Source organism: Acomys minous, assembly GCF_964271855.1.
Source record: "Acomys minous genome assembly, chromosome: 17".
Classification (NCBI taxonomy): domain Eukaryota; kingdom Metazoa; phylum Chordata; class Mammalia; order Rodentia; family Muridae; genus Acomys; species Acomys minous.
Window position 1 is genome coordinate 26,997,907 of NC_140500.1, and position 18,945 is coordinate 27,016,851.

The 18,945-nt window shown below is 42.6% G+C and overlaps 1 protein-coding gene across 2 annotated transcripts in view; it reads left to right on the forward strand.

The window, feature by feature from the left end:
• Nucleotides 1-536: 536 nt before the first annotated feature.
• ANKRD30A (ankyrin repeat domain 30A) overlaps nucleotides 537-18,945 on the forward strand; it is a 72,562-nt gene continuing 54,153 nt past the window's right edge. For both annotated transcript variants that reach the window (XM_084766520.1, XM_084766521.1), the window contains exons 1-11: nucleotides 537-978; nucleotides 5,119-5,233; nucleotides 5,392-5,565; nucleotides 8,438-8,544; nucleotides 11,062-11,123; nucleotides 12,833-12,866; nucleotides 15,871-15,943; nucleotides 17,385-17,445; nucleotides 17,554-17,705; nucleotides 18,128-18,257; nucleotides 18,526-18,587. In XM_084766520.1, the coding sequence (XP_084622646.1) occupies nucleotides 734-978; nucleotides 5,119-5,233; nucleotides 5,392-5,565; nucleotides 8,438-8,544; nucleotides 11,062-11,123; nucleotides 12,833-12,866; nucleotides 15,871-15,943; nucleotides 17,385-17,445; nucleotides 17,554-17,705; nucleotides 18,128-18,257; nucleotides 18,526-18,587 (1,215 nt within the window). In that variant the 5' untranslated portion in view covers nucleotides 537-733. The remainder of the gene's footprint in view (nucleotides 979-5,118; nucleotides 5,234-5,391; nucleotides 5,566-8,437; nucleotides 8,545-11,061; nucleotides 11,124-12,832; nucleotides 12,867-15,870; nucleotides 15,944-17,384; nucleotides 17,446-17,553; nucleotides 17,706-18,127; nucleotides 18,258-18,525; nucleotides 18,588-18,945) is intronic.

An 18,945-nucleotide genomic window follows, 5' to 3' on the forward strand; every position in this document is an offset into this window, starting at 1 on the left:
TCAAAACTACTTAACGGACTGGCTTGACAAAACCTCTTCCCTTCATCTTCCATGCCACAATCGCATCCGTGCTGTCTGTAGTTTTAGTGCACTTGAATTATGGTCCAGGTCGAGTTCAAGGAGTTGCTTGCCTAGAGGCCAATAGGTTTGCTCCCCAACGCCACCAAAATACAAAGCCAACGCTAAGCAGGGAAGCGAGCCTCTGGCTGCTCTAGAATGTTCTATGCCTGTCTGCAAGTGCCCACGAAGCCCGTATTATTGGAGCGCTGGTTCCGGCTGGACGAGGCCAAAGCCTTCCTCTGACCCAAGGATGAGTGTGCACAAACAACTCAATGTAGTCTGAGCAACTTCAAGTGTTTAGGAAAGAATAGTCAGTGTTTGCAAAACTTACTGCCGACTTCTGCCTAAAGCCCCAGGGTAGAGAACCGGTTTGCAGAGCTACGACCTCTGAACAGCAGAGGGAGGGCGGAGCCTAGTCGTGCGCAGGCGCGCTGGGCACCGTTCGCCTCCGGTCCTGTGTGAGCATGCGCGGGGACTAGAAGGCGCGGGTTGCTAGTTTGCAGCTTTGCTTGGCGATTACAGCGCTTTAAAAACCTTCGGAGCCATGCTGCGTCCTTCCCGTCGGGGTTCTGTGAGACTAGGCTGGCTTTTCAGTTAGTGCTAGGGCAGCGTTGTGGAAGCTAGCCGACGTCACGCGGAGGAGAAGGTGCCTGTGAGGGGCGTACCCTCTGCCATGAAGAAGATATTTGGCTTCAGGAGTAAGGGCCCGTCGCCCTTAGGCCCCTCCGCCCGCCCGCGGAGCAACTGCGTCGGCTTTGGGCGTGAGAGTGCCAGTGGCTCCCACATGCCCAGGTACCACATTCACGACAAGGATATGGGCAAGATCCACAAGGCTGCAAGCATGGGTGATGTAGCCAAAGTGCAGCACATCCTTATTCTTGGGAAAAGTGGCGTGGACGATAGAGACAAGAAGCACAGGTAATAAATAGGGCCCTCGGGCGGGACGTGTCTGCTGAGTGGGCGTGCCTGGCTTGGGGACAGAAGGTCAAGGCCAGAGTCCCGCGTTCACCAAGGAAGCTTGCTCATGAATGCCTAAACCTTGGTGGGGTCTAGAGCCAGGATCTGTATGAGCAGCAAAGACAGCAACATAAAACCCTCTATCAGTTTTACATAAACCAAAGAAGAATATCCGCGTTTTAACAGTTTTGACTTTCTCATGCTGCTTTTGAGTTTGTGAGACACTAGAAAAATCCAAAACAACAACATCAAAAGAAACCTTTCTAAAGTACCAAAACTTACTAGTAGTTTTCACAGATCAGTCATTTACTAGCACCCAAAGAGACATAGTGGTGAGTAGAGCAGAATAGAAAAGCGAGATTTACCCAAATTTATGTAAGAATTTGGAAATTGATTTTGCTAACACCCCTATTAGTAGGAAAGATGATATTTATGAATGAAATGCTTGCTAAGTTGTTTGGAGACAACTAGCCACATTTTTATATCACTAAAGTAAATTCCTGATAGAACATAATTTTTAAAAACATAATGAGAAAAAGTACCAAAACAAAACAAGACTGAGAATTACTGCAAAACCACTGTGTGTCTGTGTCTGCCTGAGTATGTATCTGTGTGTGTGCGTTGGTGACTGAAATGCAGGTTTGTGGTATATGCTCAGTATATATCCTACCTTTGAGAGGGTTTTGTTTTGTTTTTGTTTGTTTGGTTGGTTTTGATTTTTTTTTCAAGACAGATTCTCTGTGTACCCTTGGCTGTCCTGGACTCACTTTGTAGACCAGGCTGGCCTCGAATTCACAGAGATTCACCTGCCTCTGCCTCCCGAGTGTTGGGATTACAGGCCTGTGCCACCTGCTTGGCAGTTTAAAAGCCCTAAAATGAAGCATTCTTAAGACCCAACCAAACAGAATCTGAGGATAAAGTGACTGTATACTTGCAAATTATTCACAGTACATATATATGAACATCACATGAAAACCATCTTCATCTTATAGAGAATTCTTTTAAGTCAATGAGGAAAAACTTGAACTCTGAATTCGATTTTTTTTTTTCAATTTAGCCATTTATATATTGTTGCTGAGGATGAAACACACAGCCTTGCATACACTAGGCAAGCCCTCTGGGGCTGAGCTGGATCCATTCCCGAACTCTTAATTTAATTCATAAAGTGTTTGTTGTTTCTTTTTGTAGATTCACAAGTAATCTATGGACATTAGAAAAAATATTTCGTGTCTGTAGTAGGAGCAGAAAGTAGCTGAAGAGAAAGTGAAACGCCACCTTTTAGGGACACTGAGGGTGAGAAAAGTGTTGTTGTTGCTGAAGCTGAAGTAAATAGTCTACCACACTTTAAACAGGTTTCTATCTCTAAAGTAGGGTTAGGAAATAATGAGACAGTGTAAGTGAGTGATGGTGGCACATGCCTTTACTCCCAGCACCTGGGAGGCAGAGGCAGGCCTATCTCTATGAGTTCAAGGCCAGCCTGGTCTACAGGTTAAGTTCCAGGGCAGCCAAGGCTACACAGAGAAACCCTGTCTTGAGAAACTTAAAAAAAAAAAAAAAAGAAAAGAAAAGAAAAAGAAAAGAAAAGAAAAAAAGCAGTGTATTAAGGAGACCAGGAATGATTTTTATAAATAAACTGCAGTGCATCCATAAGATGGAATATAAGACCACTGAAGGTGATATGGATTAATACAGAAAGATGGTACATCAAGTCAAGAGAGGTCAGTTTGATTATACATATACACAAATAGAGTTTGCTCTGTTTTGGCCATAATATATTATAAAATGTGATGACATAGGGTAAAGAATGATTTAGGAGGATGGTTGAATATCATTTCCTCCTCCCTTTCTTCACTCCAAGCACTCCCACATACCCTTCTTGTTCTATTTCAAACCCATGGCCGTTTCCCCCCACTAATTGTTACATGCATATTTGCATATGTATTTCTAAGTATAGCCTGTTCAGTCTGTATAATGTCAGATCCGTGTTTTCAGGGCTGACCGTTTGGTACTGGGTAACAGTGTGATCATCCTTGGGGAAGACCCCCCTCTTCCCACTCCCAGCTTTCCTTGTTTGCCTGTAGTTCTTTGTGTAGGGCTGAGACCTCATGGCGTTTCCACGTCCACTTTGGCACGTCCATTGGTGGTGGCCTTGTCCGGTTCACTTTGGCCAGTTGTGTTGGTGAGACTTTATGGGTGTAGCTTCTGGCATTTCTAGGGGACACGATCTCACAGCAAACTCCCTGTTCCTTTGGCTTAGGCAAGAGTCTTAAACTCTTGACACACCTCTTGTGCAATGATCCCTGAGCGTTAGGTGCAATGGTATTTTTTTTTTTTTTTTTTTTTTGGAGATGTGTCCACTGTTGTGCTCCACACTCTGCATGATTGGTTGTGGTTTTCTGTTGCAAAGAGAAGTAAATCTCCCTGAAGAGTGAGGACTGCGCTCATCTGTGGGTGTAAAGACAGATATTTAGTATGCATGCGGGGATTGTGCTGGCTTAGTAAAGTGGTGGTTGTGGGGTCTCCCCCAGGCTCCATGACTAGGTTTCCAGTTCCAGGCATGCTTTCCCTCCTGTTGTCTAGGCCTTAAGTTCAGTTAGTGGGCTGTTGGTTACCATCAAGGTGTGCGTTACCTGGCCCTTGTTGGGGTTCACAGCATCATAGCTGGGTAGCACTGCTGGTTGCTTCCCTTTGGAAGCTTGCACTGTGCCTTCTGGGGCCATGAAAGATAGTCATCAGGGAGGAGGTCTTCAGGTCAGTTCGAGCTCAGAGGCCTCTGGGCCCTGTGTGTGAAGTGCGTGATGTCTTCAGAAATAGGGACTTACCTTCTACCTCTGGGGCAACCAAATGTTACTGATTTTTATGTTGATTTGTGTTGTTGTGTGTGTGTGTGTGTGTGTGTGTGGTGTGTGGTGGATATATGTGTGTGGGGGGGTGGATGGGGAGACTTTTACTTTTTTAGTATGTGTGCTCCCATCCCTTAGTTTGTACAGCTTTATCAGCAAGATGTATTTTGCTTTAGACAAATAGTTGCTTTTTAAGCCAACCAATAAGATTATATTTAGTGTTTATAAAATAATAGAAACAGTTATAACTGTGATTATACTACTTGAGTTGAAAGCATTTTGTTTTGTTTTGTTTTGTTTTGTTTTTCGACACAGGGTTTCTCTGTATAGCTTTGGCTGTCCTAGACTCGCTTTGTAGACCAGGCTGGCCTCGAACTCACAGCTATCCGCCTGCCTCTGCCTCTGCTGGGATTAAAGGCGTGTGCCACCATGCCCGGTGAGTTGAAAGCATTTTAAATACTTTGTACAGACTCTCATTTAAGCATCACAGTGGCATCCCATGAGATGACTACTATTTTGAAGTTTTATTTAATTTGTTATTATTATGGGGTGTGTGTGTGTGCGCGTGTGTGTGCGTGTGTGTGTGTGTGTGTGTGTGTGTGTGCGCGCGTGTGTGTACACACACACATGCTATGCTATGTGTATGGAGGTCAGATGACAAGTTTCTAGAGTCAGTTTCTTCTTCTTCCTCCTCTTCCTCCTTTTTCTCCTCTTCCTTTTTTGGTTTTTCAAGGCAGGGTTTCTCTTGTAGTCTTGGACTTGCTCTGTAGACCAGGCTGGCCTCAAACTCACAGAGATCTGCCAGCCTGTGCCTCTCAAGTGCTGGGATTAAAGGCATATGCTACCACGCCTGGCTCAGTTCTCCTTTTAACATGGGGTTTATAGAGGTTACTCAGGTAGCTTTTGTGGCAAATGCCTTAGTCCAGAGAAACGCTAAGTGATGACTAATAAACAACAGGCTTAAAGTAGTGTTGATACCCAAGTCAAGCTAAATCCAAAGGCTATATTTCTTTGCAAATTGGCTGCACTAGGCTAGGAATGTAGTTCAGTAATTGCTTGCCGTGAGTCTCAGGGCTCCATCTGCAGACACACACACACACACACACACACACACACACACACGGTTGTATTTTCAAAAATGTACTCTTGCCAGAAGAAAAACATTTGTTTTGAAAGAAGAGACGTTACATCCTGTTCAGTGTTTTTATCATATGAAATATAGTTTTAAGTTTACTGAAAAGTGATCTCATTTTCACAGGACTGCTCTACACCTTGCCTGTGCTTATGGCCACCCGGAAGTGGTGACTCTCTTAGTAGAGAGAAAATGTGAGATAGACGCCCGTGACAGCGAGAACAGCACAGCCCTCATCAAGGTACCAGCAACCAGCAATTCAAACTGAGATGCATTTGATTTAAATACTTGGGGCAAAAAGGAAGTGATTTCGTTTAAATACAATAATAAGGAAAATCTAAAATGTGTTGATTTTGAATTCCTGAACTGATGCTCTGTTTCTTGATGCCGTGGCAACAGGCTGTACAGTGCCAGGAGGAAGAGTGTGTGGGCGTCCTGCTGGAGCACGGGGCCGACCCAAATGTGATGGGCAGCAATGGCAACACCGCCCTGCACTATGCTGTCCTCGGTGAGAACACATCCATAGCAGCCAAACTGCTGGCACACGGTGCGAACATAGAGGCCAAAAACAAGGTATAGAACACCTCTCTCCCCAAAGTAACCAAAGCACATTTAACAGTGACATGTTGTGTCGGTCATCCTTGTCACCTTGGTTGGATTGAGAAGACATACTTTCTGCCGGGTGTGGTGGCGCAGGCCTTTAATCCCAGCACTCGGGAGGCAGAGGCAGGCGGATGGCTGTGAGTTTGAGGCCAGCCTGGTCTACAAAGTGAGTTCAGGACAGCCAAGGCTAACACAGAGAGACCTAGTCTTGGGGAAAAAAAAAAGAAAGAAAGAAAAAAAAAAAGAGAGAAGACACACTTCTTTGTATTTTTGTAAGAATATTTGTAGAAATGCTCAGATTGTGAGGACTCTGGATCTTATCAAGGTTTTAATCCGTTGGTAGGCTCTTAAGTTTGAATATAATTACCTCTTAAAGATACCTTCACTGTGATAAAAAAAAAATAAACCATACATCAGTATCAGAAACTCACTGATTAAACCATTGCCTTATTTTCTTTTTATTACAATTGTTTGTGTATTTGTATGGGCAGGAGATGTGTTTGTGCCACAGGGGTCACGTGGAGATCAGGGGACAACTTTAGGGAGTTGCTTCTCCTACCGTATGGGTCTCAGAGTTAAATTTGGGTTGACAGGCTTAACAGTAAGGACCTTTAACCTGCTGACCCATCTCTTTCCTTGCCTCCACCCAAGTGCATTTACATTTTTTTTTTCCTTTTCACCCTTTTAGAAAAATCAGATGTTTCAGGGGCTGAAGAGATGGCTCGGTGGTTAAGAGCACTTGTTGCCTTACAAAGGACCGGAGTTCGGTTCCCAGCACCCACATGGTGGTTCCCAGCCATCCACCGCTCCTGTTCCAGGGACCCACAGCTCGGATTCCTTGTCTTTGCTGCTTCTGCGTTTAGATAGTTCTTGTTTTTCTAAGACTGTCAAGTGCATCATTGGGTTATTTATCTGAGAGCTCTGATTTTTTTTTTTAACATAAGCACTTAAAGCTATAAATGTTCCTCTTAGAACCTCCTTCAGTGTATCCCAAAGGTGAGCCATGCCTTCTTTTTCACTTGATTCTAGGAACTTAAAAATTTCTCCCTGGTTTTTCCAATCTCCAGATATCTGTGTACTTTCTTTGCTTTTTATTTCTAGTTTTATTTTACTATGGTAATACAAGAAATTCTTTTGGTTCTTTTTTATATGTTATACTTGATTTGTGGCCAAGAATGTGGTATGTTTTAGAGAAGCTTGCATGGGCTGCGGAGAAGAATGCATATTCTGTATCTGTTGTAGGAAATATTCTGTGGGGATCACTTAAGTGCATTTGATCTGTGGCATAGTTTAACTTTGTTGTTTCTTTCTCGAATTTTCATTTCTAAAGACGAGAGTAGGCTGTTGAAGACAGCCACTGTTACGGTATCACGATCTGACCTTTGTATGTAGGTCCACTGTAATTTTGTTAGCTTTTCTGTTCAGTCTTTTACTTATCCTCTCTTAATTTTATGGGTTTGCTGTTCTATTGTTTTGGACCTGAAAGCTCTCCTCTGTGCCTTTCATAACATTTGGAATTCCACTTTCTCTTCACTGTGGGATCGGTTATCAGGCTAGCACCGCAAGTACTTGTTTTACCCACTGAGTCATCTCGCCAGCCTCCTGTAAGGGTGTTTTGCAGTGGTGGCTTGCTTGACGTGAATCGCCTTAGTGTGTGCAGTCATGAAGCATTCTTAACTTCTCAGTCAGTCGTAAGGGATAGCTTTGCTGGGTAGAGCCGAGGAATTGGCGGTTACTTACTTTCAGGGCTTGAAATATGTTGTTCCTGCTAATGAATACAGCTCTCCTGGCTGTAAGATTACTCATGAGTCAGTTGGTGGTTTTACCGTACAACTTTGTATATTGTTCGTTTTCTTTGTGTTTTGGCATCTTGACTATTATTTGTTATGGGGCGGGTCTTCTCTCATCGTGTCCTTGCTGCCTCTTGTTTTTGGATGCTTCTTTTTTTTTAGATTTGTGTTATTATAATTTCATTGACTGGATTATCCTTGCCATTAGTGTTTGTCTCAGCACCTTTGTCTGTCCCACTGGATTTTAAGCATCTCATTTGTATTGATGACTTATGTTTTGCCTGACCTTAAAAAAAGAAAACCTAGAACACCTGAGTCTCAGCTAAAATGATGCCAGACTAAAAACAAATGAAAAACAATAGATGTAAACAGGCGTCCAGCATCTTCATTAGCAAGAATAACCTTCTTCCTCTTGCGCTTTCCAACAGAAACAGCATTTCTTCATAGTATAAGAGAAAACCCACAGACCATTTAACAAGAAACAACAACTGTCCAGGGTGCCTGTGCCTTTTAATTCAGTGCCCGTTTCCTTAGTGACTCACTTGAAACAGGAGTGTCTGACTCTAGGTCATGGTGTTCTGGCACTATAAATGGAGGAGAAGCAGCACATTCATATAGCCCAGAGGGAACTCCCACAGTTGTATAAAGCAGTTGAACCTGTTTCCCCCAAAACTTACTCCTTCATTTAATGTTTGCCACAAAACAGTATTTTCAAGTAAAGATTGCATAGAGTTGGAGATTTCCTTTCTACTAGGGACGACAGTTTATTAAATGGGTGTGATCGTGGCCTCTGCTGGGGAACGGCACTTCTAGAAAAGTCAGTGCCTTTGGGTGTTTACATTAAGAAGCTTCTTTGAAGATGGTAATTTTGTTCAGTAATTCAATTAAGACTTAACAATTTTAGTTCTGTTAGACCTACTGAAACAAAAGTTAGCATCGCCTGCCTTCAAGAGATGCTTGTCTGGGTTGATTGCACTCACATAATCCCAAAGTGTAGTTCAGTTGCGAAGTCAGTAATTTGTGAATTGTCAATTGCTTCTGATGTCTTACAGGATGACCTCACACCTATGTTACTTGCTGTAAAGGAAAATAAACAGCATATTGTGGAATTTTTAGTAAAGAAGAAAGCAAGTATTCACGCAGTTGAGCAGTTTGGAAGGTATGGTAGTTTGTTCATCAGACTTTGTGGGTCAGAGTGCTTGCTGTGAGTTCAGATCCCTAACACTCATGTGAAAGCCAAGCATGGCTACGAGGGCCTGTAACCCAGGTGACGGGAAGCGGGGAGAAGCCAGACCCAAGAGCTTGTTTGCCAAGTGCATTGGGGAATTTTAGATTCAGTGAGAGACCTTGTCACAAGACAAAAAGTGGAGTGTGACAGGAAGACACCTAACGTCCTCCTCTGGCCTCTGCGTGTGTGCACACCTGCACATGTACACATACACTATACACCACACACACTAAACAAACAAGCAAAACCTGGTGTTAGAGAATGTGAAAAACCACTCCAAAATACAAAGTAAAAAGAAGATTAACCTAATTGTTGAGATATGTTGAAAAGCATCAGCACCTGCATTCGTTAGGCAGATGAGTGGTTTTTCAGACTGGGCGGTACAACCTGTAGCTGGGTTCATATTCCTTTTTACTAATGCATAATATTTGTAACCTGGACTATGATCTCATATTAGCTATGACAATTTCTTATTAGTTCTATAAACATTTAGTTTGCTTTTTTACTCAACACTGAATTCTTGATTTTTTTTGTAACATATTAAACCTTGCTTATATATGTTTCCTTTTAGCAGAGTGTATTGAGTGTAAGTAGAAGTTGCACATCATCCTGTCTGCCCACTCTTTTGTTTTAAATTACTTTTGGGAAGAATGTTGAGTTAATGTGCCAAGTCATTATTAAATGCCCTTCAATTTTTCCTGTTTTGTGTCTGATAATCTAATGCATTTTTAAAAGTAGCTTGAGCAGAGGGGAAAGGATAACCTTAAATAGATTTTATTTTTCTTTTCTTTTTTTTTAAACAATCTTTTGAAAAAAGATTTATTTATTTATTGTTATGTATACAGTGCTCTGCTTGCACATATGCCTGTAGGCCAGAAGAGGGCATCAGATCACATTATAGATGGTTGTGAGCCACTGTGTGGTTGCTGGGAATTGAACTCCAGACCTCTGGAGGGGCAGTCAGTGCCCTTAACCTCTGTGTCATCTCTCCAGCCCAATAACCTTTTTCTTTAGTGAAAATAAGCCATTGGTGGATAGTAATGGGACAAGAGACAGTTTTTTAAAAATATTTATTTATTATTATATATACAATATTCTGCCTGCATGTACACCTATAGGCCAGAAGAGGGCATCAGATCACATTACAGGTGGTTGTGAACCACCATGTGGTTGCTGGGAATTGAACTCAGGACCTTTGGAAGAGCAAGTGGTACTCTTAACCACTGAGCCATCTCTCCAGCCCCAACAGACAGTTTTAAATTCACATATTACCAAACTTAATGCCTGGCTTCCTGTGAAAAAGAGGGTAAGTACTCTGGGATTGAGGAGATGGCTCAGTGGGTGCGAGTGCTTGCTGTGCAGGGGGGCCATCTTAGACTCTAGCCTGTGTAAATAGCCAGGCGAGGCTGTGGTGTCTGGAATCCTGAGGGGGCAGAGACAGGCAGAGGCTAGGGGCTTGCTGGCCAGCCTGCCTAGCCGAAAGGTTTGGCAAAGCAGCAAAAAGCACTTCTGGTTTGGTGAAGAGCCTGTTTTAAAGGAGTACTGTGGAGAGAGAGTGATAAACCAGGAGCCAGCTCCCGGGATCTGCCTTAGCTTTTCAAAGTATTTAAAATGTGGATCAATAAGGAAGCTTTTCAGCAGATATCTCTAAGTCAATGACTCCGTCAAGACCCAGGTCCTCATGACCAACCACATAAAGCACTTTGGCTTCCACAGCAGTTAGAGATAAGTGTAGAAGTGAAGTGTCATTTAAGGAAAGCACTATTGGTTCAGAGTTGGATTAGAGAGACAAGTGGTAGTGCTCAAGCCAAGTGTTAGTCTTTGTTTTCGGACTTTGGTGTGATTGGTTAGTTCAGTCACAGTGGCAATCACCTAGTTCGATGAGGCGTTTACCAATACATTCAGTCTCACATTACTATGTAGCTGAGTTGGCTCAAGTAGCCACAGAGAATCCAAGTGCTGATGTCAAGGTAAGCCTCAGTGTTTAGTGACTGCCGCAGCACTGTTAGAGCCTGTGAACACACTCCTGTACATTCTGCTTGGAACTCCCGCCTCGCTTAGCATGTGTTTATATCTCCTCCGTGGATCTCCACAGGACCTTGTAACCGAAATACTCAAACCTTAATATTTGAACGCAGACATTCAGCCTAAGAGAAACGGGCTGTCCTAGAGTGAAGCGTTGCCTGCAGTGCCCGGGCTCCGCGCTGACGACACTTCCCATCCTGTCCAGCTCTTCCAGTTCATCACCCTCTCAACTGCGTTTTTCCTTCATTAAACACACACTCGAGAGCGTGAAGACATGCACGTTTAAATCAGTGGGATATGATCCTCATATTAGCTCTGATTTTGTCTGTAATCCTGTTATGAATTAAGTGATATATTTAGTAATTTTTTTTATTTATCAGAAAAAAATAGTAATTCTTGTCTTTTTTTTTTTTTTAAACATAGCAACAGACAATTATTTGAATATGATGGGAAGAGACTAAAAAATTCTGAAAATAGCAATCCAGGTAAGATTCCTCATGAAGCACTTTCTGGGCCTTCCCTGGGAAACCGTGTAAGGGCAAGAAAGTTTCTATACCCGAAGAGTAATAGAAAACACAAATCATTATGTAAGTGGCATTTGTACTCTTTTATTTCTCAGTCTAGAAGTGAGGATTACTTAAATTAATTAAAGGAAATTTACAGTCTGAAACAGTATTCTGGGAGGGGGATCATTTAATTTAATCCTGAAATCCATTAGGAAAATGATTTTTTCAGTTATTATATTTTATTTTTCCTCCGTCCACATTACAGCAAATTACATTTAGCATAAGAATGGATTTTACAGTAAATTGATTATATTTAGTTGTTTGAATTACTAATAAAGTATTGCAACTACAAGTAGGTAATTTATCAGTTTCTTCTCTGGGTATAGAATTAGAATTGTTCTGTGTATTTTCAGAGTTTAGGAGAGAATTCCATATTGTTCCTTTAGCCTTTTTCTCCCCTTCGGTTTTTCGAGACAGGGTTTCTCTGTGTAGCCTTGGCTGTCCTAGCCTCACTTTGTAGAACAGGCTGGCCTCGAACTCACAGCAAATAGCCTGCCTCTGCCTCCCAAGTGCAGGCATTAAAAGTGTGCGCCACCATGCCTGGCCTTCTTTAGCCTTTTAGTAGTAGGCTTACTAAATATTTTTTTCAATTACTATTATGTCTTCTTCTTCTTCTTCTTCTTCTTCTTCTTCTTCTTCTTCTTCTTCTTCTTCTTCTGTCTGTCTGTCTCTCTCTCTCTCTCTCTCTCTCTCTCTCTCTCTCTCTCTCTCTCTCTCTGTGTGTGTGTGTGTGTGTGTGCTGGGAATGGAACCTGGGGCCTCATGCATGCTAGGCAGATGTTCTATCGTGGGGCATAGGCCCTACCTCCTAATAACTTTAGCATTTAGGGAAATTTTAGGTTCACAGTGAAATTACCAGGAAGGAACAGTCCCATGTGCCTGTGACTCCCAAACATGCACAGCCTCTTACATTGTCATTACCCTGTCGTCATTACCCTCTACCTGAGTAGTGGATACATTTGTCAAAACTGCTAATCCCGCCGGTTGGTGGCGGCACATGCCTCTAATCTCAGCAGAGGCAGGTGGATCTCTTGAGTTTCAGGCCAGCCTGGTCTACAAAGCGGGTTCCAGGACAGCCAAGGGTACACAGAGAAACCCTGTCTCGAAAAACCAAAATCAAACAAATAAATAAACAAACAAAAAAGTAAAATTATTAACCCTACACTTGACATATCACTGTTACTCCAGTGTGTCTAGCTTACACGACACTTCACTCTTTTGTACATTATGTGGCTTTAGGCCATATATGATTTGTATTTACTGTAGTGTCCTAACCGGAATATTTCACTGCTCTAAATATTCTCTGGGCACCACCTGTTTCTCTCTTCCCAACTCCCCCCCCTCGGCAGCCACCCTGAGTGCTGGGATTAAAGGCGTGTGCCACCACGCCCAGCTAGGCAGCAGATTTTTATAAATTCTATTCTTTCCTGGTTTTGATGAACACAAGGAAGGGGAGACAAGCATTCTTGATGGGCTCGTTACATATCAGTTAGTAGTATTGGTATTTTTTCTAGGATGGCCACTAGGTGTGGTACCAAAGACAAACCATTAGCAGCAGCAATAACCTCTTACTGTCTTACGTTGTTCTGTTGTTGACTTAACGTGCACTTTGTATTTCACTTCAACAGTGGATAACGGTTCTGAAGATGGCTCTTTAACCAGGTGGGTAGGAATGGATAACATGGTTAAAACAGCTGTTAGCTGCTTAGAGAACAGTGGAAAAAGACGAGGATTCGTTAGTGTTCTGCTCTGAGGTAGACAACTGTATTGTGTCGTATGACTAACGTTTGTTATTTCTTACAGTGGCCATAAGAGCTTTGCAAAGCATCTGCTAGTATAAACCTGCCTACCTACCTACCTGCTTTCCTTCCTACTGATTAGGCAGCCATCACTCAGAAAGGTTAACTAATTAGCCTGTGATCCCATAATTAATTGGTGCCTGATTTGACTGTCAGTCTTTTTTTTTAAGGCATACTTATGATTAATTTAAAAATATATATTATTTTGTTTATGGGTATTTTGTCTATATGGAGGTCTGTGCCCCACGTGTGTACTTGGTGCCCATGGAGACCAGAAGAGGGGATCAGATTCCTTGGACCTAGAGTTACCGGTGGCTGTGAGCTGCCCATGTGGGTGACAGAAACCAAATCCGGGGCCTTTGGAAGAGGATCCCGTGCTCTGGACTTCTGAGCCATTTCTGCAATCCCCGAATCCGGTCTGCGGCTCTCTGCAAAGATTGACAGGGGCCTGCACTGGGATCAAAATCAAGGTCAGGTCAATTTAGAAAGTCAGCTCAGTCGTGTTAACTTTGATTGAAAGTCTTCTTGAAAAGCAGTCAGAGTCCCAGAGTTTGCACTGATCATTTCGACAGTATCAGCCATCAGAGATCTTAGGGCAGATCTGACCCGGCTATGGCTGTAGGAGCACAGACCCCCAAACCAGGCAGATCCAAGTGTTTGACCAGAAGGAGGAATAGTATGCAGACTACCTTATATTATATTTGGATCCATTCACAGGGCTTTTTATATTATTTTGTTTGAAATGGGGTCTCATATAGTCTAGGGTGGCCTCAAACTTGTCACGTAGTCAAGGCTGTCCTTCAACTTCTGATCTTCCTGCCTCCATCTGCCTAGTGCTGGGCTTACAGGCATGAACCACCATGCCCGGGTTTGTGCCGTACTGGGGTTGGACCCAGGGCTCTGCATGCTAGACAGGCACGCTGTCAGTCCTCTGTCCTATAGGATGTTTTAAATTGGTTTTCCAACTTACAGATTTCCTAGAGAGACAAAGTGAGCAAACAAGAGAGAGGCAGGGGAGAGGCAGAGCGCGTGCGAGCAAGCGTGGGTTTAGGCGTGGGATATATCTGGATGGCTTTAGGTTGATGGGAGGCGTTGGTTGTTCCTCAGCGGTGTTCAGTGAGGCAGGGGCTCTGAACTAAACCCACACATCTGGCCCATGTCTGGTCCTGCAAGCTGGCTTGCTCTGCAGATGCTGCTTCCACCTCCTAAGGCTGGACTTGCAGGTGGGCTGCGCGCCCTCCAGCATTGATGTGGGTGTCCGGGGAACCCAGGTCTGCTCATTACACTTGATAGTGAATACTTTAATCGCTGCATCACATCCCACTTCAATTTTCATTTCTTTAACCACTTTTAAATTTCTGGTTTTCAAATAAAATAACTTTTTTTTGTCAACTAAGTATTCCTGATACTCTTTAGACAAAGTAAAAAAAAAAACTAGAATTTCAGGATATTAAGGAAACTTAGGAGGTTTCTGCTGGGTAGTCCTTTAGCAGACAGGAATGTGGCTCCACATCTGCCCCCCAATTCACAGAAGGTAGTGTAGAGCCCCTCAAGTACCAGCAACCTGGATGTGCGCATGTCTGTGGCATGTCAGGTGTCCCCTCGTCTGTGCCTCTTCCCAGATCATTGATGTCCCTGTAGGTGGGCAACAGTAGGGCTAGCCAGAAGCCTAGTCAGCCTTGAGCTTCTTCCGGTGGGTGGCAGAGGATGGAGCCGTCGTTCACAGGATACAGAGTTGCTGCTTCCCATCCCTGTCTCAGTATCCGTGCCTTTATAAGGTGAAGTGTTAAGGTTGAAATTGCCATTGAGGAGCTGGGCGTGGTGGCACACGCCCTTAATCCCAGTACTTGAGAGGCAGAGACAGGCAGATTGCTGTGAGTTCGAAGCCAGCCTGGTCTACAAAGTGAGTCCAGGACAGCCAAGGCTTTACAGAGAAACCCTGACTCAACCCCCCCACCCAAAAAGAAAAGAAAAGAAATTGCTGTTGAGCCCTGTAGAATAGGGACCTGGGAATGGAGTCCTATAGGACTGAAGATGTCTATGCGGTTCATAGGGAAGTTAAAGGTACAGGGTCAGGGCGCCTATGATGGCTTTCAAGAGATTGGTAGTTTATATGTGTATTCATATAAGACATGACCTATTTAGGGAAAATAATTAAATTTTTATAGTTTTTAATCTCTAGAAAATGTATTGCCAATAGCAATAGTTTGTACTTAAGTATACTTACATTTAATTTTCAAATTCCTAACTATTTCATGGTATTCCCTATGCTGTTTTAGTTGTATCCTGGAAGCTATAGGGCCCTAGGTCTCACTACATAGCCCTCCCTGGCCTGCGGCACTCTGTGTAAACCAGACAGACCTTCCACTTGTGGCCCTCTTAGCCACTTTGTGATTGTAGGCATGTGCTGCCAGACCTGGCTCGTAGGGTCTTACTAGGTCATTTACAGGCTGAGTACCGAGGCTGCCATTCCTGAGTCCCCTGCTCTCAGGGCAGGATAGACAGAGAAGAGCAGACGGCTTGTCCTGTGCTTTAAGTTGTCAGATGCTCTTCACTCCGGAGACAAAAGTGATATCAGATGTCCATGAGATTTCAGCACCGCCGTTAGTACCGGCAGTTTTTGAGACCAAATCCTTCATTGGCTCCAACAGTATAGTGACTTTTACAGTTTAATATGCAACAAAGAATGAGTCGTGAGCATTTCAGAGAAGGAGAGGTAGAGGCAGAAAGAGGCAGCTGAAAGCTTTTTGAGAAGAGGTCAGACTTTCGTCATATCAACCAAGAACATTTATATGTTGGTAGCTGATCTGTCCGAGATTTCTGTTATACACTTAGGGCTTACAGTTTTTGTTGGTTGTTGCTCTAAGGTCTTCAGACACACCCGATCCCGCTGACTCCTGGCCCACATCAGATGAAGATGACTATAATTTTGATAACAAGGTAAAATGCAGTTTTGTGAAAATAATGGTTTTGCTTTGAATTTATTTTGCTGAATGTTTTTAAAATTTAGTGGTGTCTATCATTGTTTCTTACGTGAAATATTGATCAGACAAAAACATTTCGTAAGTCAATGACTAACTGAATTACTTTTTTTTTCCTTTCTTTGGTGACTATCAAAGACTGATTGTTCCTTGGGGAGGGAGAGGCTGGGAAGGTGGATTGTCTTCAAAATGTAGCTACAGATCGTTACTAGGGGTGTATTATGAGTTGAGGCTCTCATATGTTATAAATCTTAGGCTTAAATACTGTGCTGGCTAGTTTTATGTCAACTTGACACAAGCTAGAGTCATCTGAAAGGAAGAAACCTCAACTAATAAAACACTGCCATAAGACCCAGCTGTAGAGCATTTTCTTGATTAGTGAGTGGTGGGGGAGGGGGAGGGGCCCACTGGTTGGTTCCATCCCTGGCCTGGTGGTCCTGGGTTCTATAGGAAAGCAGGCTGAGGAAGCCCATAGGCAGCACCTCTCCACGGCCTCGGCATCAGCTCCAGCCGGCAGGTTCCTGCCCTGTTTGAGTTTCTGTCCTGACTTTCTTCAGTGATGAACAGCAACATGGAAGTGTAAGCCAAATAAACCCGTTCCTCCCCAAGTCTCTTTGGTCATGGTGTTTGAGCATAGCAGTAATAGCCCTAATTAGGACAGGTTTTTCTCCTTTCTTCTTCGTTTAAACTCATTCAATATTTTCCCTCCCCCCTTCACTCTTTCTATCCCTCCCTTCCCTTTTCCTTCAGCTACACATTACATGTCTTCAGTGTCTTCTATTGGTGCTTTTTTCTCTACTGTTGGCATATTTAGTCACACCTTCCTCTTCAGTCCCTGTGTGTGGCTTTGTCTTTTTTTTTTTCTTCTCCATAAGATATATTCTTTTTCCCTTCTCTTTCTTAGAAAGAGCTAAGTGTATGTAATAATTGGCATTTTGCTTTTTGGCCCGCAGGGTAGAATAACTTACACTGTTTGCAATTTCAGCCTGTGAGCTGCAGAAAATAAGCCCTCACAGCTTCTCTTTTAGAAGCAATTCATGTAACTACGGATCATGGTGAAATGTCCAAAGTGTTTTAAATTTCTTTAAATGCTAGTGTTTTCAGAAGTATTCTAAATTGTGGATAAATTTTTGTTCTAGGTTATTTCATTTAAATAATACACTAAAGGATATTATAAAATTTGTATAATAATTAGGTATCTAGGTATACGGAGAGTAAAAATTTGATGATAGTCCTATCACATAGCCTCATGCAATGGACATATGTGGATTAGTAAATGGTGGGCTTAATATTTGAATCTGGCTGAAGGACTCAGAGCCATACTGTATTAGATAAGATAGTAAAAACAAGTAGTATGTTTACTTTATTGTTATTTGTTATTTTCAATTTTTTTTTTCTAGAATGTCCCCAAAATTAACTTAACAGAGCTGTGGACAGCTGCTCAGCAGTCCAGGAAAAACCGTAAGTCATTTAAAGATGGCCTAATCTTATGCTGCTCATTGGTTTAAAAGTAAGTAAGTATTTTTGTGGTTTTGTTTTTGTCTTGTTTTGTTTTGCTTTTGGTAATAGAAACAAAATGTGGCTTTGAGCAAGTAGGAAATCGAATCCTGTTTGACAATAGTAATTCCAGTAGTGAAAATGAAGATGCAGTTGAAATCCAACCTGGAACATCAGCCAAAGTCCAGACCCCCTCTCCATCCTGTCGGTCACCTGACCCAGTGGTATGTAGATTCTCTTATCTTTAAAACTAAAAAATCCATTTTGATTAGGTCCCCCAACCCAGGAAGAGAGGCCCTTTCTCTCATGTAAATATTGGGTCATGTTCAATTTCTGCCGTATGCATGTATGTGTGCATGTAGGCCAGAGGCATCAGATGCATCTGAACTAGAATTACATACATATGGTTCTGAGCTGCCCTTTGGGTGCTGAGAATTACAGCTGTGTCCTCTGAAAACAGCAAGTGCCCTCCCTTACCCGCTGTCTTTCCAGCCCCATGTGAATGCCTTTCCAGGTCTGCGCTCCAGGTTCTCTGTCCATCTCAGACTGAGGCATTGACCTTATCTTACCGACTGTGATCCTAGGCAGTAACTAGCACCCTTCAAACTGCGCTGAAACACTGAAGCTGGTGTTTTCCCTCCCCTAGGAAGGAGCAGCTGAGGCAGCAATTGGAAGAGACGAAAATGGTACTGATATTATTGAAAGTGTTTCACAAGAGCAACAAAATCACAACAATTTAACCTGTGCTGATGGTTGGCACAAAAATAATAAAAGTGGTGAGTTAGTGAATACTAGCAAACATTTTCCATGCTTTAATACTGCTCTGGAAGATGAAGGTCTAGATCCAAAAACAGAATCTGTTTCTTCTAAATAATTTGTTACTCTTTCTCACTGCTGTCAATTCTTCTGAAACTGTTGAAACCTACCAAAACACCTTTTTGCCACTGTGTTTTTTGTAATTTTGTGAATGTAGATAAACATGCAGGCATTTAAAAATCCAGTAATACGCATTCTTGTTAATGTATTTGTGACTGCATTTTACAGAAATGATGTCTGCGTTAGGATTAGGAGAAGACGAAGATGAAGACTCACCGTGGGACTCTGAGGTATGGACAGAGCATAAATGGAATTACTTACTTTCTCAGCTGCATGTGCCTTTGAGGGACTGTTTCCTCACATTTTCACCCTGTAAATAATAGTTATATATCAAGGGCTGCTCTTAGCATAATTTGTTAATTTGTATGATTCTTCTAAAGATGTAGAAGTCAGAGGAACCACTTTGGGTTAAGTTTTAAGTAATAATTAAAAAGTCATTTCAACCTGTGACCCAGAAGATTCTGTGATAGATATGGGTGTGTGCAATTCTGATGGGATTCAAGGGAAAGTATGAACAGTACCTTTTGTTCGGTTAGTTTTGGTTTTTAGATTTTTGAGACAGGGTTTCTCTGTGTAGCCTTGGCTGTC